The 24573-nt window shown below is 36.3% G+C and overlaps 2 protein-coding genes and 2 non-coding genes across 5 annotated transcripts; 1 reads left to right on the plus strand and 3 right to left on the minus strand.

The window, feature by feature from the left end:
- Window positions 1-6244: 6244 nt before the first annotated feature.
- On the minus strand, window positions 6245-6316 carry TRNASTOP-UCA (transfer RNA opal suppressor (anticodon UCA)). The gene has a single exon. It is a non-coding gene; the product is annotated as a tRNA-Sec (tRNA).
- A 6633-nt stretch (window positions 6317-12949) lies between these two features.
- On the minus strand, window positions 12950-13022 carry TRNAV-AAC (transfer RNA valine (anticodon AAC)). The gene has a single exon. It is a non-coding gene; the product is annotated as a tRNA-Val (tRNA).
- A 3018-nt stretch (window positions 13023-16040) lies between these two features.
- strat (RAB interacting factor STRAT) lies at window positions 16041-17358 on the minus strand. Its single transcript, XM_028323329.1, has 2 exons — window positions 17089-17358; window positions 16041-16785 (listed from the first exon to the last, which is right to left on the minus strand). Exons 1-2 carry the CDS (start codon window positions 17233-17235, stop codon window positions 16546-16548), a joined length of 387 nt encoding a protein of 128 aa, XP_028179130.1. The 5' UTR covers window positions 17236-17358; the 3' UTR covers window positions 16041-16545.
- A 157-nt stretch (window positions 17359-17515) lies between these two features.
- On the plus strand, window positions 17516-23488 carry LOC114366457 (PSME3-interacting protein). Of its 2 annotated transcripts, none has more exons than XM_028323327.1 (7): window positions 17516-17718; window positions 18246-18344; window positions 18825-18945; window positions 19544-19661; window positions 20979-21070; window positions 21783-21921; window positions 22642-23488. In XM_028323327.1, the coding sequence occupies exons 1-7, from the start codon at window positions 17622-17624 to the stop codon at window positions 22723-22725; spliced, it is 750 nt and encodes a 249-aa protein (XP_028179128.1). In that variant the 5' UTR covers window positions 17516-17621; the 3' UTR covers window positions 22726-23488. The 2 variants fall into 2 exon arrangements, with proteins under 2 accessions (XP_028179128.1, XP_028179129.1); XM_028323328.1 differs by having other exon boundaries at window positions 21786-21921.
- Window positions 23489-24573: the final 1085 nt, after the last annotated feature.

Here is a 24573-nt window from a genome sequence, read left to right on the forward strand (position 1 = left end):
TTAAAGAGGACACGTGAGATCTTTATTTGGTTTTGTAACCATAAAAATTGGTCTAATTGATCCCAGAGGTGAGCCCAAAGTGAGGTCTATTTTCAAGTCACATTTATGGTATATGTTAATCATTTATTTAGAAATGAAATGTATTTTTCTTTAAGGATATTTATTGGGCTTTCAAATAACACCAATATTGTTGGGGTACCATGATTGTGTCAGAAGAAAATCTTTAAAGTTCGCGTCGCGGAAGGTGCGGTTTATTTGATGTTGAGTGTATTATAGTATAGGTACATAGATATCCGCCTCACATATCATAACCTGCACAAGTGTATACTTAACTATTTCCTATGAATGTTGTGCTTTGCCAGTTGGTTGAATCTTTTACTCGCTAATTAAAATACTACCGTCAGTGCGTAATCAATCAAAACAAATTATGTAACGTATAACAGTAAGATGGTTACGGTGCACTTTAGGAAGGTATCTATGGGTCACTGAGGTCACAATTAATGTAATGATAATAGACGAAACTTTCATTTCAAAACATCTGAGGTTTAACTACTGGGTTCGTATAGATAAGGAATTTTTATGATGCATAAATTATATAAAATTTTATCAATCCGTTTTGCACTAGGTGGAACCTTAACTTCGAACTCCTATGTTCTTCTGATTAATTTCGTTGCGGATCCAATGATACCTATGTAGTTAGGGTATAGGTTGTGAGATACAGGCCAAGAACTTCCTCGTTGTGGAAATTTAGAGGGTATTGTTTAACATATAATTTTAATTACCTAAATAATTACCGAACATTCTTCCTTGTAAATTATCGTAGATTTCATAATTGAGGCAATGACAAACAAACGCGCACTTTCACAGTCGGTGCGCAAATAGTTATCGGCGTTAGAGTATTTAGCGCATTCTATTATTTTATTACGCACCTAAGTTCTGTGTAAGAGCCAAAGCACGCGATGCGTTGCGGCGCCGCACCGCAAAGAGTTCGCCCCTTATGCGCAAATTGTCAAATTCGCAAATTATTGTCAAGCGGTCGCAATCTGCCAAAATCTAAAATGTCAAGTTTTCAAAATGTCTAGTTTTTTAGGTTTAATAATAAAAGCCAAGTAATTAATTGGCAGAACTATTAATCATTCAAATTTTAAGATTTTTTTTAAATATGAAACCATAGAACCGTAATATAAAATCAACAACAAAATCTTTTTTAGGTATTTTGTCAATTTGCGCATAAAGGGATTTCGCCTTATCGCACAACGTGGCTCGTGTGCCCGCCACAGATATTTCTATGTAAGACGACGCAGCGACATACACCGCCCGTCGCAACGCATCGTGAGCTTTAGCTCTAACAGCACTTCAGGCTTGACATTTTGGTTGCAAACTCGCTTCTATTACAGCTACATAAGATGTTACAGTATTTAGATTGACGTGCTTTGCCGTACTCTATGTAATATTGTCAATATTGCTTGCAAGCTTCAGAAATAAATATGGTCTTATTTGGTAAAGTAAATATAATGCTAGATTTTGCTAATATCTTCGCGTGGTTATCCGTAGGTCATTCTAAAAAATGAAATATATTTGCTGACCAAACTATATTGGTACACATACATCAATACCAGCAAAACTTTAACTGTCTATATTCAACTTAAAATCACTCATAAGCGATAAAGCTGATAAAGGTAGCAGGAAGGCGCTGGATGCAGGCCGCTACCAACCGTGCGATGTGGAAGTCATTGGGGGAGGCCTATGTTCAGAGTGGACGTCCTGTGGCTGAAATGATATCCCTCCATTGCAAAGCGGATGATAGGTGTCAAACAATGGTTTAAAACCTTTAAGAAAAGATTATGCACCCCGGACAATAAATATCAATTAAGGGGGCCTATCTTATATGAGCAATTAGCAACTACCTGCCAATAATATTTTTCACAAAATCGCTTAAGGCTTGGTATTTCTTCTAAAGTAGGTATTTCGCGCTGTCAAAATCTGCGCGCGCAATTCTTCGCCGAAAACAGCGCGTCAAAGAGCTCCCGCCACAATTTCCAGCTACACAGTATAGAAATACGCAGTTGGTTAGGTTAGGTTGACTTCCTTCTCTTCAAGCGTCACACTCACAACACTTTCTAATAGAAATCATATCCAAGTGATACAAATTAAAACACCTTTCAGACTTTTTGGGAATATATTCTAGAATCGAATAAATATACACGCGTCCGTCCTCCGTAAGCGCCACCGCGCGACTGATTGAGATTGTCCAAGCCGTCATGGGCGATTTTTTCCACATTTTTTAACATAGTAACTAAATAAGACGCAATATAAAAATTTCATCCGTTAAAAGCCCTCAAGTTATTTCTGAACTTTAGTTTAGTAAAAGATTCAGAATCTCAAATCGCTTATTTTAAAAATAAAACCATAATTAGAAAACGAATAGAGGTAACTTTGGGAATTTATTCTATCGAGTCAACTTCATCAAATCGTGTTTCCATCCGTTAATAGCCCTAGAAAATATCCTCAACTATGCCCAAAAAAAATCTTAGCCTTTTATTTTACTGTTTGGTACCTCAAAAATGAAAAATGAAAACCTCATTTTCGGCATTTTCTCTGTTACCCGGCCTTATCGCGACAAGATCGGTGTAATAAATTGTGGAAACAGATGTATATTGTAATGAATTACGGCTGTGTGCTAAGAAGTGATATCTGAGAATAATATTAATACAAAGTACTATTGGTTTAATAAATTATGCAACACTAAACTGCAGACAATTTAACGAACTAGCCGACATCCAGTCTATTTGAATACAAAGCCTGCTTTTTGTCCAATCTTGCAATGTTAATGCATGCTATTTTTTGTCTACAAGAGAAAGCACGATGTCTAAGGAACGAGCTTTGCATAATATTAGGTAGGCAATTAAACAATGCTTTAACCAGGGATGTTATGGATTATGATGTTTCGGTTATGGATACGGTTACGGATATTAGAATAATATTATACCGGTTTCGGTTATTATTTGGCTTATCCGAAAGTTAACGTACGATAGCTTAACGTAACGTAACGTAAACGTAACGTAACGTAACGTAAACTTCAAATAGCAAGATACTTTATACTTCCAAAATACTGAGCTGTCCTATCCGTGACATTGTTTGGTGGGACAGTTCTGTTTAGGTCATCTATACCTATAGCTAGTGTCAAACTCCTGTCAAACTCCAAAATACACCAGTTGTTGTTGTGGTTGTGGTTGAGGTTAGGATGGTGCAGCTCAGCCTTGATATTTGTTTACTGTGAAATGTAAGTGTATTTTATCTTTTCTGAATAAGTTTTGAACTTTGCAATAACGTCTGCTGTTTAGTTTTTTGATGTAGTATGTACATACTAAGGGTAACAACCTAGTCCATAAAATCGTACTGTATTAAAATTTGTAAATCATATTTTGGCTGTAACCTGTTTTGTACGTCTTAAATAAATAAATAAATAAATACTGCGTGAGTCAGGACTCACGACCCACAGGGCCACTTTATGTACTATGACGGCACCTATGATAAAGGTAAAACAGGGGGGGATATCAGATGGTGCCAGGGAATGCCGGACAAGTTTTATACTTATTTTATTTTATTTTTATTTATTGCGGTATACAAGCAAGCCTGGCTCACTCCGCGCGGTACATCCGATAATTACCTACAGCGAAGCGCCCCGCGTATTATATCAGTCGAGTGTCACGCGCGCGCCCGTCAGGACGCTGGCGTGCGTTGTAGTATCTAATTCTACGATCGAAGTTTTATTTAAAAATGGACATAAAGAGAAAGAAATTGTGCGGCGTTCGGGTGTTTAAATTCGAAAAGAAATCTACCGGATTTTATTTATCTTTTTTTTCGCTTCCCAAAGATGCTGAAAGGTATGTTGGCCATGTAGGTAATCAATAATTCTTAGAATAGTATAGGAACCTAACCTACCATGACTACTGCTCAGAATGCGTTCGTTTGTTTCAGCCAAATGATGTCCACTGCTGGACAAAGGCCTCTCCCAAGGTTTTCCATATTGAATGCGTTACATACGTACGTAATACGTACGTAAACCTACATACGTACCTCATGACATATAAGTAGATTAATTATTTTTTCACTAGACAGCAACCCTAAGGCCTCAGCCTCGAACTTAGCGGGCAGCGGGGCGGGAGCGGCGGCGGCGCTGGAGCGGGGCGGGCAACGCAGACCCGTTCTCGAAACAAGCGGGCAGCTCGCGCGGCGCTTTAGCGGCGATGTGTTGTGTTCGGGGTTGTGTTGTCGAGATATTTGTTTTTATTCGCAAACGAAATGTCTGAACAACGGCGACAATTTTATTTCGATTCAAATTTATTCCTAACGCTCGATTTATTGTGGGCAAAAGAAGGAGTGCGCTCTGCCCGCTCGTTGCCCGCTCCCTCGCCGCTGCCCGCTCGTTGCCCGCTGCCGCCCCGCTGCCGCGCCGCTGTTTTCGAGAACCGGTCTATTTGATTTTACGCATAAGATCCTGCCGCTCCCGCGCCGCCGCCGCCGCCGCCCCGCTGCCCGCTAAGTTCGAGGCTGAGGCCTAACCCTAACAGCGTAAGAAGAGTTCAGAGGCACGCGATAGAAAGAGACAAAACTTGTAGGTGAATAAAATTGTAGGTACGTAGTGCTGTGCGAGCTGAATTCCACTGTATCGCGTCGTAGCAAGACTCGCATTTATTTAAATCGTCTTGCGGAGTAATCCTTCTGTACCTGTACTATTACTTATTCTGTGATACAAGTAACAAATAAACCATTAAGATTTTGACGCCGCCTTTATCTGAAACTATCTAAAACTTTTGTATCAATTACAGTTACGGTTGCAGATATTTTTTTATTTCAGATATCCGATAGTTTCGGTTACGGTTACCCTAACATCCTTGGCTTAAACCTCGTACTTATATCGATGCAAGTTAGCGCTTTGAAATTTGTAAATGCCTACTGCTTTACTCGAAAATTTTTACCAGCAGACAGTGGTGACTGAGTTTGTTGCGGCGCTTCTTCTCAGCACTTGCCAAATGTTGGACTCGAAGCGCTGGTAGGGTAAAAAGGTTATGGGACATGTAAAGGCTCCATAAGAGTCTTAAAATTATGCAAAAAAAAACATTTTTGTAAGTATCAGTACATAAGACATCAACGCGCTACTACTTCTTTTAAAATACAGACATTGCAATTGTTAACAAATTCATGTTTTCTTTTATTTCATTGACTTTCTGATGATACTAAATCTCATTATGTTAAAGAATAAATTCAATGGGACGAATCCAGAACGAAAATTATTTTTTTAATTCAGTGTTTCGTCCCAGTGTGGGACGAACGTGTTGTGGGACGAATCACTGAACGAGCCCCTTTAATGAAATTAAATAAAATAACAATACTAAACGTCGTCCCAGATGTAATATCCGCTATTAATAAAGACCCTGAAACCCTCAAAGATGTCGAACCGCAAAATGAGAGACCATAACCAAGGAACATAACTTGCACCCAAATTACATGTGACCAATCCACGGCCGCGCCATCCGGCCATTTTGATAGACAAAACATAAATTAATTCACACTTCCTACATTAAATTCTGAATATCAACCTGAACATATTCGTCGGAAATAGGACTCTATGGTTATTGAAATAAAGACTGCAATAATGATGATGGTTGCACCGATGATAATCGGTAAACCGTTGCAGATGGTACAAAATCCCTTTGCTATGGTTATTGTATTATTATGAGGAAAATGTTATAATTCGTTTGGAGGACTCAGCACTTCTTTCGTAGAATAACGCCCGTTTTCACAAACATTACTATGAGGTCTCACAGTGCGCGTAGACGCTTAAGCAATAAAGATATTATGATTATGATTATTATGATTAAGGTGACACGAACCAATCACATAGCTGTATTCAACGCTGTGCGTTCGATTTGCAGCTTCACTTAAGCTAGCATCGTTTGTAAATACGGGTGTAAAACTCCTACCTATGTTCTTTTTTTATCCACAACGAGGACGCTCTTGGCCTGTATCTCACCTGATGGTAAGTGACGATCAGGCCGAAGCTGGAAGCGAGCTTCACCCGGAATCCTCAACCACGGAGGAACTGGCTACCTTACCTCTAACTGCCGGAACACAACAATGCTGTTTACATTGTTGTTATGGCGACAGACTTAGGTAAGATGGTGGTAGCTAGGCGGACTTAGAACAAGCCCTACCACCAACCAAACCGAACAGAAAAATCTGCCCCCACTGGGAATCGAACCCGGGACCTCTGCGTCTGAAGCAGATGGTCTTACCACTAGACCACAGAGGCGGTTAAAGTTCGAAGTTAACTAACAATCTACAAACTACCAGAAGTCGACTTACAAGTTAAAATTTCGACATCAAAACACCAGAGAATCTCTAAATAAGTACAATGGATCCACCCAAGCAACTAACACCCAAATTCATAAAATTAGCACCTGACGAAAGCCCATTCAACAATTTTGTTAATTACATAATTGGAGTTACATTTACCCTATTTCCCAGGGCCTGGTTAGGCTCACGATGTGGTTAATCATAATATAGTGTAATGTTTTGTTTGATATTATCAAGTTGATCTAAACGTGGATGAAATAGCAGGTTAAGTACAAAGTCAGGGCTACTTGTCAATGAAACTGACATTCGTAATCGATATTTATTGTCCGTGGTGCATTATCTTTTCTTAGAGTAGGCGCACACCGTTGATTTTAAGTTGGCCGATAGTTGTGCCTGATTTCAAATTGTATGAAGAATCGGCCAAATCGAATCGGCGTAGTGTGCGCACTCCCATATATGCCCATACTGATCAACAGCCCGACTAAACTATCGGCCGACGAAAAATCAACGGTGTGTGCCTACTCTTAGAGGTTTTAAACCTTTGTTTGTCACCTGTCATCCGCTTTGCGATGGACGGAAGTCGAACCTTAATTTCGAACTCCTCCTATGTTCTTCTGATTAATTTCGTTGCGGGTCCAATGACAGTTTAACTTTCTCCCAGGACAAACTTGACCTTTATTGGTTGAGTTTTTATGGCGGTCAAGCTGTAGATCCTGGATACACAGGAGTTGCAGTGGTGGGAACGAGAGGTGGGAATAGTACCGTTATTCGTAATCGATCCTATATCGCGATCGATACTACTTGTGAAGTAACGAACTAATATCGGAGACAGATTAGCGCTACATTCAAAGCTAAAGCACTGTAAACTACGTAACAACTTAATTTTATTTAAGTGATGAACTTATAAAAAAGACGTTCCTGTGTTAAGCTCGTCTTATCCCTGGATTTTATTTAGAAGAAATCGCTTTCTAGCGATTACGTAGATCATTTTCTGTTGTCTTTAAACTCATTCAAGCGTATTAATATGACTTATTAGAAGGTATTCTAGACTACAGTACAGTTTTTTAAGTTTTTTTTGTTATTTTAAAATAAAAACGCATAGCGAACTTGAATTAATTACTTTGTCTAAAGACACTGACTGTCAACAATATTAATATTAATCATCACTAAAACTCATAAAATATAAGTTATTTAGGTGTAAACGTTAGCTTAAGTATCTAGTACATTTGTCATACAGAACGTGACACAAATTAAGCTCGCTTTACACAAATTTAATGTGTTCATGCTTATTGCGGTTTACTGTACAGGCGGGTAGAAAAGGCAAAACTTGAAAATGAACAAAAACAACTAAAATTTGGACAAGTTTAAGTTGTTTTTGTTCATTAATAAAAAGAGGTAACCTAACCTAAACCTGCTGGGTCCCTGATTCGGTGTCTGGTTGGATCAGTCAAGAAATATTTTTTCTTAATTTAAGATTGTGTCGCAGCCGGGGACGTCCACTTACAAAGTGGACCGACGACCTCATAACGGTAGCAGCAGGAAGGCACTGCAGGCCGCTACCAACCGGGCGATGTGGAAATCATTGGGGAAAGCTTATGTTCAGCAGTGACTGTGGACGTCCTGTGGCTGAAATGATGAAGATGATTATGATGATGAAGATTGTGTTTGGTTTGCTGAAACATAATGTAATCAGCTTTATTATAAGGTGATCGACCCATTCACGCTTCTTAATACAAAATGTAGCAGAAGCAGCAAAATATCAAATTTTTAATTGAGTCGTGAATCGAACCTGAATCTTTGCGTTCAAGGTGCTTCAATGCTCCACTGCCTCTTATGATTTCTCAGCTATGAGTGTTTTAGTTCCGAAATCCAGTACTTAGTTAGAATTTTAAAGCATTTTGTGATCGCCATTACTAAAATCAATGCGAGAGCGCGCCGGAGGTCGACCCTGGGCCTTTATGCTACATTCAGCAAAGTTCACAGGCATTACTCCTAACAAATTACAATTTAATTATCGTCTTAAACCCAAATTAAGATAGGACATTCGTCATTAATTTGAACTTGCTTTTGTGAGTGACACTAAGCTTAAGTCTTTAGCGTAAAGGTATTTAATTTATCTATTGAAAAATAAGTGAAGTCGCTGACATAACCCGACGGATTAGCAAGCTGAAGTGGCAATGGGCAGGGCACATAGTACGCAGAACTGACGGCCGATGGGGCAGTAAGGGTGGTGAGTGGAGGCCACGTACCGAAAAGTGCAGTGTAGGACGTCCACTCACAAGGTGGATAGATGACCTCATAAGGAAAGCGCTGGATGGCCGCTAGCAACCGGCCAATCTAGAAAATCATTTGGAGAGGCCAATGTTCAGCGATGGACGTCCTATGGCTGAAATGATGATGATGGAGATGATTCAGACAACTGTATTTTGTCAACCGTTTGGTGTAGTCGTTCGTAAAGAACTACTTTGCTGAGGTCGCGGGATAGATTCAATCCCATCGACCGCTGGACTATTGTGGTGGGAAAAAACCACTTCCAGTCTTCCCGTCCTTCCATAGATGTCTAAAGATTATGGGACAAACATGCGAACATTAGGCCGTCTGGCCAGCGTCGGGAGTGTAGGGCAAATCCTCCATTTGCCTCTAGCAAAATTAGAGAGGATCGTTCTCCTGCAGTGGAGACTAAAAATGACCTGATGATGAATAAAGAAAAGATTACCGCTTTGCCCCGATTGCTTCCTCAATGTAGGTCCATAGTAGGCACGAGTATCATTGTGCAAAGATAATACCTAACTGCACATTTAGTCATTTATTTGCATCGCGAGTAACAATTTAGAGCTATCAAATTATGCATTAGAAGAGACCGTTTGCATCTACTTAAGAATTTCGGGGTTCGATTGTTTGATACGAAAACGGTAAGCAATAGTAGTGCGGAAAGAGATTCATCATCAACAGCCCTTTACAGTCCACTGCTGGACTATGAGCCTCCTCCACTATAGTGGAGGGTTTTGCCATAATCTCCACGCTTGGCAGGCGGGTTGGAGATCGCAGTTTAAAATATTGATGTTTTTCAGAGAGCGCTGCTGCCCATTCTCTGTTTGATGTGTAGTCCCTAAGGAAAGAGATTATTCGAATATAAATCATAATTTACTGTAACTAGAACTACCTACTGTCATTAAATCGTATTACATTTATCACAAACTTCCTAATCATTAAGTTGGTGGGGTCCTTAGCTCGTTTGGCCGCTGGGCAAAATAAGTTCTCGAGTGGCGACCACGGGACGGAAGACGTACCTAGTATATGCAAGTCTTCCACTATGTGAACCGAGGATCTAGTGAAGGTCGCGGGAAGTGCCTGGATGCGGGCAGTGCAGGACGGGTCGTTGTGGAAATACTTAGGAGAGGCCTTTTTCCAGCCAGTGAACGTCATTAAATTGACCTGAAACGATAAGTAATTCTGTCTGTTCCTGTAAAAATATCTATTCAGGCGCCGAATCACTCTACTTTTACATTTTATCTTTACATCTAGGTATACTAATATTATAAATGCGAAAGTAACTGTCTGTCTGTCTCGCTTTCACGCTTAAACCACTGAACCGATTTTGATAAATTTGGTATAGAGATAGTTTGAGTCACGGGAAAAGACATAGGATAGATTTTGTCCCAGTTTTTGAAACAGGGACGCGCGCGATAAAGATTTTCTGTGACTGACAAAATTCTACGCTGGCGAATCCGCGGGCGGAAAGCTAGTTGTAAATATTTCAAAATACAGAACCCTATAAAATAATACATACTTGACCGAGCTCGATTCATACGATTAGGTAAAAACACTAAAACAAATGGCACTGTTCATAGCCATATATTTTTATATCTATGTGCCGATGTTACCTAACCCGTTGTGTGCTCTTCGTAGACATTATTTACATAATATTTGTGCTATTATGTTGCATGAATGTATACCTAATGTTTGTATAAATTGCTATTGAGAATTCGGTCAGGCCTTGCCGTTTCATTTTATGGAGTGTTACATCTAACACTCCTCTTTAAAACCTCTTTTAACAATGTGTTTTTTGGAAATAACCTTAATACAGTCATATCTATTAGTGTTAATAATAATTGGCTATTGACCTTATGGTATCTTGCTAAAATTTGCGTAAAGGCAATACTTTTATGGGGATTGTAACACCATAAAAATAAAGGATACATTCGTTGGTACATACCTATAACACATCAAAAGTATTTCAAACTCCATTAAAAACACCGGTTAATGTTATTATAGTTAAGGTTAAAAGGTGGTGCAACTTGGGCAAAGTCGCCTCTTTATTTTACTCATGGTAGGATATCAGAAGTGCAAGAGAATGCTCTCTTTGGTTTATCAAAATGTAATATTTTTGACCCTCTTAGGGGTGGAGTTTCGTAAAATCCGTTCTTAATGAGCACCTACGTTCTACAAGGAACACCAATGCAAAATTTGAGACTCCTAGCACTTTTCTGACATTTTGTGATGAGTGAATGAGTCAGTCAGTCAATCAATGACCTTTCCCTTTTATAAATATAGATTCATAAGAAAAAAACAATTTAAATACTATAAAACCACGGCATCATCTTTCTTCGTGTACTAAGTTTTAGCGAAAATATTTTCTCTGGCAAATTCAAGTTATTTCAAGTTAGTGTTCATTGACATCGACCGGCGTGGGAACGTGGGATCAGGTAGAGTACTAACTAGTAGTGAAAGCTATCACCAAAGCCACGAAGAAAGCGTTTAAAATAAAGCTTTTAACCTTCACTGGTTGGGTTTTTATTGGCGTTCAAGCTGTAGATCCTGTCTACACAGGAGTTGCAGCGGTAGGAATGAGATGTGGAAATTGTTCTGTACCTTTTTTTTTATGTGACCTACTTATGAGCTAAAGCGATTTTGAGTCAACTCATTGAAAAAAACATCTCTACTAAAATAAGAAGGATGACAAGAAGGACGTTAAATGAATTGCATTCAGTAATTAGTTAATTTATAATTAATCAAATTAAATTAAGTAACGACGGTAGCGAATTCACCCTTCTGCTTTTAGCAAATACTAGTTAAATTATAATAATAAACCGCGTGCTTTGTGGCCTCATACAATCGCAATGGAAAGATGAATACTTAAGGTAAAAGGTAAATATTATACATACTTACCATAAGACATAAAAGTAATATTTATGTTGTTTGTCCGTTTTCATTTATAATTCCAATTTTGATCTATCCCTTAATTAGGTAAGTTTGATAATTAGGTTTTTTAATTTTACGAGTAAAGTTAAGTCCTAATGGAAAAAGTAGTCATTGATGTCATGATACGTACCTATAGGTAAACAATGTTAATGCAAGACAAAACAAATCATTTCAAGACAGTTTAAAACCGTATAGACTAAGAGCTAGTGAACGACAGACCTACGTCATTTTATAAAAGCTGAAAGTTTGTCAGCGTATGCTCCCAATATAGGATATTATGTTGGTTAATTATGAAGTTTGGGTCATCGTGGCTTTGGCAGCTACCCTAAAAAAACTGTCTAGGTTTAGACCTACTTATGAGCCACAACGTAGCATGTGCGTTCCCTTCGAGAGTAACTTTTAACTCTGATGTCACTACTCTGTTTTTTTCGTATGTTTAGCGAAGCAGTTTCTAGTCAGCAATTTCGAGCTTCCTATTGATCGTTACATTCCCTCTAATATGGTCGAGTGAAGCGATGGCTGGTTCACTCGTCATGTCTGTGAACAGGCGCTGCTTTCGGGGACTGGTCAATCCAAGTTATTCAAATTTATGTATGCGAGTCATTTCTACTAGTATCTTAATATGTAAGTCTAGAAATTAGCACGTCACTACCTTGTTTAATATACCACGCAATCTTGTATACCCATTCTTATAAGATACACCATACAAGAATGCATGGTAAATTCAGTGAACTGCTCCTGAATCGAATGTACCTACTACTACTATTTCTATTTATTTATATTAACCGGCAGACAGTGGTGACTGAGTTTGTTGCGGCGCTTCTTCTCAGCACTTGCCAAATGTTGGTCTCGAAGCGCTGGTAGGGTAAAAAGATTATGAGACATGTAGAGGCTCCTTAAGAGCAAAATGACGATTTGTAAGAACTATTTATTAGTCCAAACAAATAAAGAAATTTTGACTTTGACTTTGACTTTGATTGCTATCTATGATTCACAAAAAAAAACCTATTTGCGTTTAGAAACTTTTCCAAATTGCACAAAGCGCCTTACAATAAATTAAAAGCAATTGCACTGAATAGAAACATTCGTTCGATTGTTAGTAACTATTCAAAAGTATTATGATATTCTTTGGTTTACTACTTAATTAATAGCTTATTAATATTTTTTCTACGAAAAGTAAGTAGGTCAGTAATCGTGTTTTGATTTGGAAATAAGTCTACCATATTCGTCAAACATTTCAATGATTTGTTGGTCCGGGTACTTTATTCTTACAGATCTGCCTGACTGTTTTATTGTGAATTTATTATAATAAACAAAAAAAACCTGCGTCAATAAAAAAACATTCATTCCTACTTACAAAAACTAAAGCAAAAAAAAACAAAAGATATGTTTCCGCCCGGGATCGAACCGGGGGCCTTCTGCGTGTTAGGCAGATGTGATAACCGCTACACCACGGAAACGATATCTGTACTAACGAAATTACGACAATGCTACTGCATACAGGATATTTATGTAAATGACCAAAGAAAACTGTGTCAATGCTTTCAGTATGACTATCCCTTTCGGACCGCTCCAATACAATTGTGCGGGTTACAAAATCGAGATTATCTCATTAGTTTTACATTAAAAGTGGATGGGCTGAGTATCGTACGATTGTGCGGGATGCGTTCTTTCACCTCCCGTGCAAATTTTGTCCGAAGCGCAGTTGGTGAGCAGGTTACAACCTGTACAGTTCATGACTGATTGCGCTCCCCGACTTGGCGAAAGAAAGTACCTACTATGGTTTTATTTTATAATTGTAGTAATTTACAAGTTATTGATTAAACAAATAGATAAAAATAGCATCTTTTTGTGATAACAGTGACTAATTGTAAGCAAAGACTTTGGCATAATGGCTTAACGAACTTTACTGACACAATTGTATCGACGTGGGCCCTACAATACCTTATGCGTATTTTAAGTTTCTCATAATTATTAATTTTTCATGGTTTCCGCACCATGTTTCCGATTTTAAACGACGCTACTATCGCAGAGATGCTCAATACATCTGGGGATGAGAGCGATGACAATGACAAAAGCTAGTTTCGGCTACTTCAGATGAACTACTCCTCTTCTTCTGATGAAGGCTCAGACATTCATGACGATACATACCTCTGAGTATGCAAGCGGCATAGCAGACGAAGCCCTTCAATCGTCAACATCTTCCAGGAGATGCAGTTCATGATCCAGGAGATATTAAAACTTCATAGAAATATTTCGAGTGCTATATTTACTTTTGAGCTCATGGAACAGATGGTTTTGCCCACAAATCAATATTAAATGGCAAATATTGGTATAAAAATGAAACCTCTTTATTCCTTACTGGTTATAAATACGTTTTTCGGAATTCATGCCATTGATAAAATTTCCAAAACCCTTACAATTTTGACCCTCACAATTGTACGTGGGAAGTGAAGGGCCCAGTTTGATACAATTGTTGGTATATGAATTTTCCAAGATGGCGGCGGAAAATCTGGAAAATTATAGCGGATTCGTAATCTGCGGCCCCAAATTACCTAAAATTCTTCTTCAAAATTACAAATTAATTTCTAGTTTAAGCGCGGGTCCGAAAGGGCTATGAAGACATCCCGCAAACCATCCGATAGTTGGGTAGACTTCCAATTTGTATGAAGAATCGGCCGATACCAAATCGGTGTAGTTTGCGCACTGCCAACATGTTCATACTGATTAACAGCCCGACCAAACTTAAGACAAAAAGTCTGCAGCCTGTGGGGTGTCAACATCAATTAATACATTTTAATTAATTAAATAAAATAACGAGAGAAGTATTCTAATTTTATTGGTATTCCAACTTGTGATCCTGATCCTGAATACTTAAGAAAAAAATGTATGAATTTTCAAACTGCTTGTACTGATTTAAGTATTATACCTATCACACTTTAAAAAACTAATTTTAGCTGGCGCGATGATGTGTCCCTAATTAGTTTGAAAGGTACACAATACCTAAGTGATTGCCTATATTTTATACAGCGCACGCCCCTTCATAGTGCCATAAAATAATGAGTTGGTAGTGCCTACCTACCTACATTGGATAATAAACAACGTTAATGATATCACACTGGCTACATGAAGGCCAGTTCTTGGTAAACTTGACCACATTGTGTGTTATCTGATACTTTAGCTTCAAATAGATGTACAGTCAGGAGAAAAAAACATTAACTAATTTATGACGAACAGAAATCAGTACAGAAATGGAAGAAATAGTTATAAACGGTGATAATAATTCAGTGACGTACGATATAAACAAAACTAAATTACTAGGATTAGGGTAGGGTTACAATAACGTAAATAAAAGAAGCGTTTCAAGTATAAAGCTATATTACAGTATAATCTCTTACAAAATGTAAATTATAGATTTGCGTAACACCAAAATGTAAGCTCATGTCGCAGCAGTACTATTATGTAGACCTCCCTTAATTAAAACGTGCCGAAAATGTAATTACGCCCGTATTCACAAACATTACTATGAGGTCTCACAGTGCGCGTGAACGCACAGAGTGACAGAGCCTATTCAACGCTGTGCGTTCGATTTGCTGCGTCACACAAGCAAGCATTATTTGCGAATACGGATGTTAATGTCTTTACACAAAATTACTTGACTTTAAACCTTATGCTATTAGCAATATTCTTAATTTTCTGCTAGTATTTCAACCATTATTTTGGTACACAAAATTTTGGCCAAAAAATTAAAATAATTCTTCAGAACCATGTGGTCTTAAGTACCTATTTGATATAATTTTAATATTTCACTAGCTACAAGCATATTAGGTATATTGATCTAAATTTTTTTAAAGAAAACTGCACTATTTGAAAGCTGTAATTCTATCTAATGTTAACAAAAGTATATTAAAATTGGTAATCTATCTACTTATAAGTTTTGCATTAAGTGTGGATTAGTTTGGAATGCTATTTTATAGTAGAAGTTTAAGTTTCCTTTTTTTTAAGTATTTATAATAAGGATCTACATATTAAAGTTACATAATTATATTCTGTATACAGATTTTGTCATGTAGTTTTTATAGTTTTCAAACGTTTGCTATATCTTTTTCTAATTATTAGATGATTTAATTTAGGCCAGTATTGTAGAAACACAAACTTTTGCGTTTTAAGAAATCACAATATTTTTTCATACTAGATATTTAAAATACTGGCCTTTAAAATCTATGAAAGGTTTCAAACAATTTTATCTAGAATTTATAACATCAACAATGGATATTTTTGATAGAATTCTATGATTATTTGCTTATTTTGTACCAAAATAATCAAACTGTACAACAGATTTTACAACTTTTCATAGAGCTGCGAAAATAATGTGAGTGACTGTATTTTACAGTTGTACAGTCAGCATTAAATAGTTCATGACACGTCTTTGTTACAGTTGGAATAAAATTGTGTTGTCAAGTTTTTTGCCAATTTAGAGTATCACAAACTATTTTATGCTGACTGTACTAGACACGTCAGGCTATGCACTGTAGCACCTAATATAGTTTTAATAGGTGTGACGTTGCTACAATAATGTAATTTTTATGTGTTTTCAACTGTACAAACATTCTATTGATTTCACGAGTCCATTAAATTTCATTTACACTTAAAATGTACGTTCTATGACATAATATTTTAGTAATTTTTATCACAAATCATTCAATGACACCAAAAATTATGAACTTGCCTGCTTTAGCCTACAAATATCTGTAAAGTTGAATACATACTTAAACACAACAGTCATCTTTTATGTATGGAGCTTCTAACAGATAAAAGTCTTAAAATAATCTGACGCTGTAGTGGATCGTGTGCATAGCATTTGTTAAAAACAATTGAATACATAAAATTAATATACACATGTAAAACAGATAAAAATACAAGCAGTTTTTAACTATTTTGGTTGAGTAAAATGAAATTAAAAAGCACATATTGAAATATTGATTATGACTGAACTATTCTTGATAAAGCTACGTAGCTATGTTTGCTGTCCAGCTCGTAGTAACCGACAGGGCCTGCGTCACAATCTGCACAGATCAAGTACTTGTAATTATCAACGGGGTGCGTGAAACCGATATTTTCAAAGATATATATGTTTTCTACATGGAAATATTCGTTAATCATCTCTTTTTGTACTTCCCCCTCTTTCCTATTTGCATCTTGCTGCATTAAGGGTAGTTCTTTCTGGAAATAAGTAGAAAAAATAATTAGAATTACTGTGCAAGTATATTATTTACACTGTCATATTAATTCCTGTTTAAACATAACCCATTTCACATATTAAAGGATAAATACAGTAAATAGCTAGGTTTTGATGATAATAATGATGTAAATGTGTAAAAACTGCTAGATTATTACCAATTTAATTAAATGATTACTACCAATAACTACTACCATTGAGTTTAAGATAATTAATTAATTAATTTGCAAAATGAATATAGAATGTTCTAATGCAATTACTGTCGTAGTAAAACGAAGGATTATTACCTCTAAAGCGACGTATTTGGCTGTTTTCTTTTCTAATATTTTCGATCCACAAAATTTACATTTGACCAGCAACTTGTTCTTTCCGTCTTCCACGTAATCTTTCTGTTCTTCGTCCGGCGCTATATCCTTTGTTACCACTTCAGACATGTTTTAAATTTAATTGGGCTACTATTATGGTTAAAAAATACGGAGAAAGTTCATTTATATGTAAATTAAATGCGAAATTACGGATGAGCGCCGGCCCGACCGATGGATGGTAATTTTTTGAAAATGTCAATTAATAAAACGTCAAAATTGACTTAAGGTGAATGTTTACGAAGATATTCTGAGCTATAGCTCAATTTTGTAAAGCCGTTCAACTATTAGTGTTATTTTATGTCTACGGTTGGTAGTACCCACCTACAAAAAATAAAAAAAAATAAAACGTCAAAAGCTGACTGTCACCACAACTGTCAAAGTTGTCAACGAATTGGTGTGGTGATTTTTCGTTCACGCATTTGTTGATATTTCTCTTGAAGAATAAACCTATAAAAATGAGTTCTGGATTTATATCAGAAACTGAAATTCTAGAAGCCAGACGCCGGCGTCAAGAAGAATGGGAGAAAGTGAGGACTGACGACCAACCAAAAGGTATGCAAAATACAAACATTATGCACTCATACCTTCAAAATAAATTAATACTGTTTCCACTAAATTACACGATTGATGATACCAGATTAACAAGATTTCACGCAACTGTAACTAAACTTAAAATGGGAAAGCAGTTTTCTAGCAATTCATTTTCTAGTCGTTTATTGAAGGACATACATATAATCAGCTGTCAAACAATGACTGTGGTATTTTATCAACTTAATAATTTATTAAGTATCCCAAAATACGTCTTCTAATAGATTTCAACTCACCAAGGCTAAGTTTCTTCTACACCTGTATTATTTTTCATATCATACTTATACATTTCCCAATGTAACCTACCATAATGTATTTGTCTGGGCATTATCTATTTTGGATTTTAACATGTCTTTATAGTAGTCCAGGTGTGTTCTATTAAACATAAAAATGTGTAGTTACTAAAAAGTGTACATTTTTTGTTAGACTGTTAAATTGGCACCGTTCAAAGTGGTTTTTTGAAGTTAGATCTATATTTACTTGTTCCACAGAGGCCCCAGAAGAGCAATATGATACCAGGCCTCTATTCCAGCGCCTGGAGGAGCAGAGGCTCAAAAAGGAAGCCGAGTATGAGGAGACTCACAAATTGAGTAAGAATTTAATTGTAAAATTAAGTCAAAGTTTAACTAAAGAATGTGTCTTACATAATAGGTATAAACTCTCTTTATTCTACTCTAGAGCACCTATTGTGAATGCAATTATAAGAATCTATGCATACTAGTGGAATTGCTAAATACAGGCTCTCTGCAATCTTGCATAAAACAATCCCACTAGTGTGCAAAAAGTATTCACTCTTTAGTAATTTTGAACTAGTGGGATTTTATTACCTACACTATTATTTTAATTTAGTACACAACTAGCGACCCACCTCAGCTTCGCATGGGTGCTAAGTATACATATAAACCTTCCTCTTGAATCACTGTCTATTAAAAAAAACCGGCATCATAATCCGTTGGGTAGTTTTAAGATCTTAACATACATAGGGACAGAAAGCCGAAAGCGTGTTAGTTTTATACTATAGTGATTATGTAATAAAAATTCCACTAACTAATGTTATGTCATTTTTCCAGAGAACATGATCAGAGGGCTGGACGATGATGAGGTTGGATTCCTGGACCTGGTGGAGCAGAGCAAGGCTAAGGCGGCGCAGCAGATATCCCTGGAGGAGCAGAAGGAAATGCAGGAGTTCAGGTGCTTATCTCTTTAGTAAAAGAATTGTTAATTTATTTTTTCTTATTTAATAAAATTAGGTTTACAAAAGAGACTGCATGTTTACATAAAAGAAAATAAATATTTTTAATTATTTAATAACTTCTCTTATTTATTTATTTATTAGTATCCTTAATGCTTTGTGTATTAAAATCATTCAATATTATGCACAATGTATTTAATGGTTTTATGTTTTGTGTACATACCTACCATACATACATGTACACTTAATAAAGGGGACATAGCCTTAAAGTTTTCACTACTAACTAAAATATAATTGGAAAAGATAGCAGAAAAGAAATTAAATACAAAACAATAATCATCTATCTAGTGCATTGGTTCCCAAAGTGCGTGGGACGAAGATCTTTAAAGGGGGGCGCGGGCCATCTGTGTACTGAAGCATAAAAACCTGCGACCGCTGAGAGAATGAATTCCAGACAATTTTTTGTATGGTCGAAAGGGGGCGCATCTCAAATAAGTTTGGGAACCAATGATCTAGTGTAAATCCTGTGGCTCAAAAGATGTAATGCACAAGCTTCTGTAAAAAAGTTGATGTGATCAAAGTTTTATGTTATGCTAGGGAGCGGGTATCCACACTGGCAGAGAGTGAGGAACTGACGCGTTTGCGCGCGCAACTGGCGCCCGCGCGGTCCACGCCAGCGCCCGCGCCGCAGGCACAGAAGAACAAACTGCTTGGAGTAAGTTGACAAGGCCGAGGAAACAGATTCCGTTTTGATTTGATTTTTGCTTTTAAAAAGCACTTTTACATGTCCCAGTACTACCTGGTAGGGCCCAAAAGATAAGGAGACATGTAAAGTGCCCCATAAGGGCTATACCTTTTCTTTTTTTTTATTATTTTCTATTGACGTTCATAAGTGCCACTTGTGGTCTAAACTGAATAAATTTTGATGTTTTTTTTTATTTTACCACTGCTGAGAAGAAGCAGCGCAAGAAACTCAGTCACTATAGTCAGCCTCCTTTTCAAGAATTTACAGTCTTTAAAATATATGTTACGGTTAATGTGATAAATTGAAAATTATTAATAATAACCGGTTATTATGAATAATTACCGACAGTCGCGGTAAAAGTGATAAATTAATCACATTCAACAGTGATTATTTAATAATTCAACCTTAGTACTAACAAATTTCATAAAAGAGAGCAACATCTTGTGTATGTGCCCGTGTACAGCCAAACTTTTCAACGTTTTGATATAATATTATAATTTGGCATAATGAGTTTGGAATGTTTCTTGCATAATATTACTTTTCCATGATGCCTATAACATAATGTTTTGATTTAAAGTGAAAAATAGGTTAAGGTGCGGCGGGGGTGGCCCTTGGGCCACCCCTAAGCCGCCTATTTAGTTTTATACACACATAAATGACCTCATATTAATCACATTTACCAGATCATGCGGTAATTATTCATAATAACCGGCGATTATTCATAATAACCGGCGATTATTCATAATTTTTACATTTATCACTTTGACCGTAACATATACATAGTCATAAAATATTGACACACACTTAACATGTCAAACATATAAATCCAGTTTTGAGTATAATATTGATTGTGTTATCTATGAGTTACAAAAGATAAATACTAGATATAAACTGCATACTCTTTTTTGTGTATGTGTCTTTCAGCCTTACTATCAAAAATATGATAATAAAAGTCCTATCTGATTTACTTGAGTATTAATTATTTATTTCCAAATTAGTACCAAGATACCATTAAAATACAGCTACAATTTATGAAGTACCTACATAGACTAAATATTTACAAATAAAAAATAATTATGTCTGATTCACTTTAATTAACCGCTTTTATTTCTTACCAGAGCATAAATAACTCTTATTCTACATATATTTAACTAGAAAAATTGTGTTTTTATCATACTTTCATCCAGAGACTACATGTTCATTTTAAAACAGCATTCACCTCTTTAGGTCTTATCTTATCTCTCTATTAAAGTACTTAGTACTAACTTACCAACATCTTCATTTCAGGTGATTGTGCGAAAGAGGAAAGCAAGTGAGATGGAGGATGAGAAACAAGAGAAAGGTGCTCCCCCAACTAAAACTAACGGAATAACCAACAGGTATTGTAACCATTTATTTGGAGTTTTCTCTGATGTTTATTTATTTTTGTACTTTTCGAAATGCCAATTCAATTAACATTATAAATAATATTTGCTAGAATAAAGTACCTACTTTGTGCATAGTTTTCCTGCACAATTTTTCTATTTTACCTAGCTATTGAATAAAACGGGAATTTTCTATCTTTTTTCATCTTGACATACAAATTCTCATTTCCAATTGCATGCCACACCCGGGAATCAACTAAAATCTGTCAAAAATTACACCCTGTATTTTTATTGCATCGATTGTTAGGGTTAAATAATAATCAAATGAGGAAAACCATGAAATCTTAAATTATTGTAATTATTTTCAGAAAATTATATGGTATGGTAGAGAAATTAAAAAAAAAAAAACAAAATCTTTGAATGCAGTTTTCTTCCTTTTAAAAAATAAAGAAATGTTTTCTTTGACTAAAATTTTCTATCTTCAATATTAAGAGTACTTTTCCTCCAGGTGGCATTACAAAACCCACCCTGTATACCTCATGCACTGAATTATGCGTTAGATCTGTAACAACCAGAGGTGGAATTGTGTAAAGCAATCGTTATCATTTGACAGTTCATAACGTACGATTATCCTGTCAAACGCTTTGTTTAACTGACTTTATCGTACGTTATGAACTGTCAAATGATTACGATTGCTTTACACAATTCCACCTCATATCTCATTCCACAGTGAGTCCAAAGAGAACGGATCCGAAGCCCCCGCGGTGGGAGGCACGCTGCGCTGTATCGGTGTCTTACCTGGACTGGGGCACTACGACACAGATTCCACTAGCGACACCGACGAGTCCAGCGATGAGTCCATTTGCGTGAGTATCGTGCGCTATTAAACCTTCTTTATAGCACAGAAGGCACAGCAGGTCAAAATAATTCATTGCTTTCCAGTCCAGTGTGGCTATGGCTAACCCTTATAAGTGAATACGTCAGTAAGCTATAGTGTTAAAAGCCTAATTGCAAAAAAAAATACTTTTGTGACTTATGGCGACGAGTAAAGCATTAAAAATTTAATTTGTGTAATGTTAGCAAAAATCTGGATGTCCAAATATATTATTAGTCTAGCCGCTGTCCAGTGCCAGGTTGTGAATGACAGTTCAGTTTTCGGTCCGTCACAAAATAGTAAGAGTAGGCGCACACCGTTGATTTTTAGTTGGCCGATAGTTGTGCCCGATTTTAATTTGTATGAAGAATCGGCCAAATCGAATCGGTGTAGTGTGCGCACTCCCATACATGCCCATACTGATCAACTGCCCGACTAAACTATCGGCCGACGAAAAATCAACGGTGTGCGCCTACTCTAAAAATGTCCAACAATGAACATTATCAAGAGGGCGCTACTATCAATATCTACTGGGTTGTTATATTATGTATAGTTGTTGATTTTTGCCACTTGACGTTTTAAAATCGTGGGAATAAATACGATTAATCAAGCTCGCGAAAAGCTGGGTGCGGGTAACACTGGACTATGGAAATCCTTTTTCTAGCCTTTGTCTATCAGTCATGTCTATAAAAATATAAATTACCATTTCCAGAACGACAAGTCCTGCAAACGCGATCTCCTGGGCAGACGGCCGGAGCCGGCCGAGTCTGAGTCTCGAAGCCACGCCAAGAGTTAAACTGGACCAGGTTATGTTTAGGTAATAGATTATTTCTCTGTTAGTAGACTTTAGCAATCTTGCAAAATAAGGCCGATTCATTCACTACAGAATACGTGTGCTTTATAAGTTTTTTTGTGAATTGTCTATGACATTCATAAACGAAGTTAGTATATACTTACGACTTGTCTATGCCTCTCCATGGTATTCTTAAACTTGTCTTTGTCATTTGAAAGAAGTTTTGAAGACACGTGACTGGCGAAATCGTGGTTCCCAAAACTCAAGTCATTGCCATTAAAAAAGTAAAGGTACAATTAGTGTTGGAAGTTAGTGTTGTCCTTATTTACATAATTGCTAAAGTATATTTGTGGGATTATGCATTGGGATTAATGAGTATCTATAAAGAAGACCTTAGCAAATAAGTTCCTTGTTCATTAAATTCAGCGATTGGGTACTAAGCCCCAAACTTCGCAGAAAATCTATCGTGAAGTTATGGCGATCATAAATCTTGATTTTCAGAATTCGTCTCTTAATAGGGCTTAATATTTTGAGACAATGTTGATATAAATCTTTCTTGTGATAACAAAAATTATAGTAAGTTAATTTGTGTGCCCCATTTGGGAATCAAACCCAGGAGCGAATGGAGGGATAAGTTTTAAATGATGCTATGCATCTAAAACGAAACATTTCTGTTGAATCAGAAACAATTTATTTAAGGTTTTTATATATTTTCGCAAGAACTTGCTATGTCTCCAATAGCCATACTATACACGTAAATTATTAAATATTAAAACACTTGCAAGGATTCTGTAAAAAAAATACCTGAGCTCACTATCCCTTTGACTATCAGTGTTTTAAGTGTATAATATAAAATATTATGTAATATTTAAGTTATACAAATAAATATTTGTATATTATGTGTCGGATTTATCATTTAATATCTTTGTTTTAAAAAAGTTACACTGGCTTAAATCAATTTAAATATTTAGATTTTTTGTTAATATAAAATATATCAAAGTAAATAAAACGACATTAAAATTCCTTATAATATTTATGCCATATCAAAAGATTAATGACAATAGTAAACTGTATAATATTACACATCACAACAAAACTACATTTATTTTGCGATTTACAGAAGCGCTGGTATTTGAAAATAATGACGTTCATAAGTGCCACTTTGACGTTCATAAGTGCCACTTGTGGTCTAAACTGAAGTGGAATTGTGTATAGATGACCCACGCTGAACTGTCCCGCCAAACTCAATGACAGGGGGGCGCTACCATCGTTCAACTTTATGGTTTCCAACATGGCAAAAATCGGAACCAGCGATTCGGTATTGACGGTGGCGCCCCGCTGTCAATGTCATCGATAGGACAGTTCAGTATTTTGGAACTATAAAGCAATCGTTATCATTTGACAGTTCATAACGTACGATAAAGTCAGTTAAACGAAGCGTTTGACAGAATAATCGTACGTTATGAACTGTCAAATGATAACTATTGCTTTACACAATTCCACCTCTAAATAAATATTTTTTATTTTTTTATTTTAATACAATTTATTTAAATTACTTATTGCTATTCATTTACTACTTATTTAATAAAATTTGTATTCACAATTGATACAACTTATCGCAAATTTATAAATATTGGCTGGTTTTTCTACATTTCTAAGCAAGCGGAGAGGTGCTCACGGTTATCTTACCTTCAACTTTCAAAACAAAAATTCTGTATTTTTTTATGACTTAGGTAAGATGATGGTAGCTAGCCAGGCGGACGTAGAACAAGCCTCAACAACCAAACCGAAAAATGTTTGCCCCTACTGGGAACAGAACCTAGGACCTTTGGGATGGTTTATTGTTCGTTC

This window comes from Ostrinia furnacalis, unplaced genomic scaffold (assembly GCF_004193835.3).
Source record: "Ostrinia furnacalis isolate ACB-3 unplaced genomic scaffold, ASM419383v2 OfSCF0635, whole genome shotgun sequence".
NCBI classification, from domain to species: Eukaryota; Metazoa; Arthropoda; class Insecta; order Lepidoptera; family Crambidae; genus Ostrinia; species Ostrinia furnacalis.

Coding starts and splice junctions, on each gene's coding strand:
- strat (XM_028323329.1), bottom strand. CDS start 17,235: ATGTCTGAAGTGGTAACAAAGGATATAGCGCCGGACGAAGAACAGAAA. Junction 16,786..17,088: donor CCAAATACGTCGCTTTAGAG/GTAATAATCCTT, acceptor ACTTATTTCCAG/AAAGAACTACCCTTAATGCA.
- LOC114366457 (XM_028323327.1), top strand. CDS start 17,622: ATGAGTTCTGGATTTATATCAGAAACTGAAATTCTAGAAGCCAGACGC. Junction 17,719..18,245: donor GACTGACGACCAACCAAAAG/GTATGCAAAATA, acceptor CTTGTTCCACAG/AGGCCCCAGAAGAGCAATAT. Junction 21,922..22,641: donor CCAGCGATGAGTCCATTTGC/GTGAGTATCGTG, acceptor TACCATTTCCAG/AACGACAAGTCCTGCAAACG.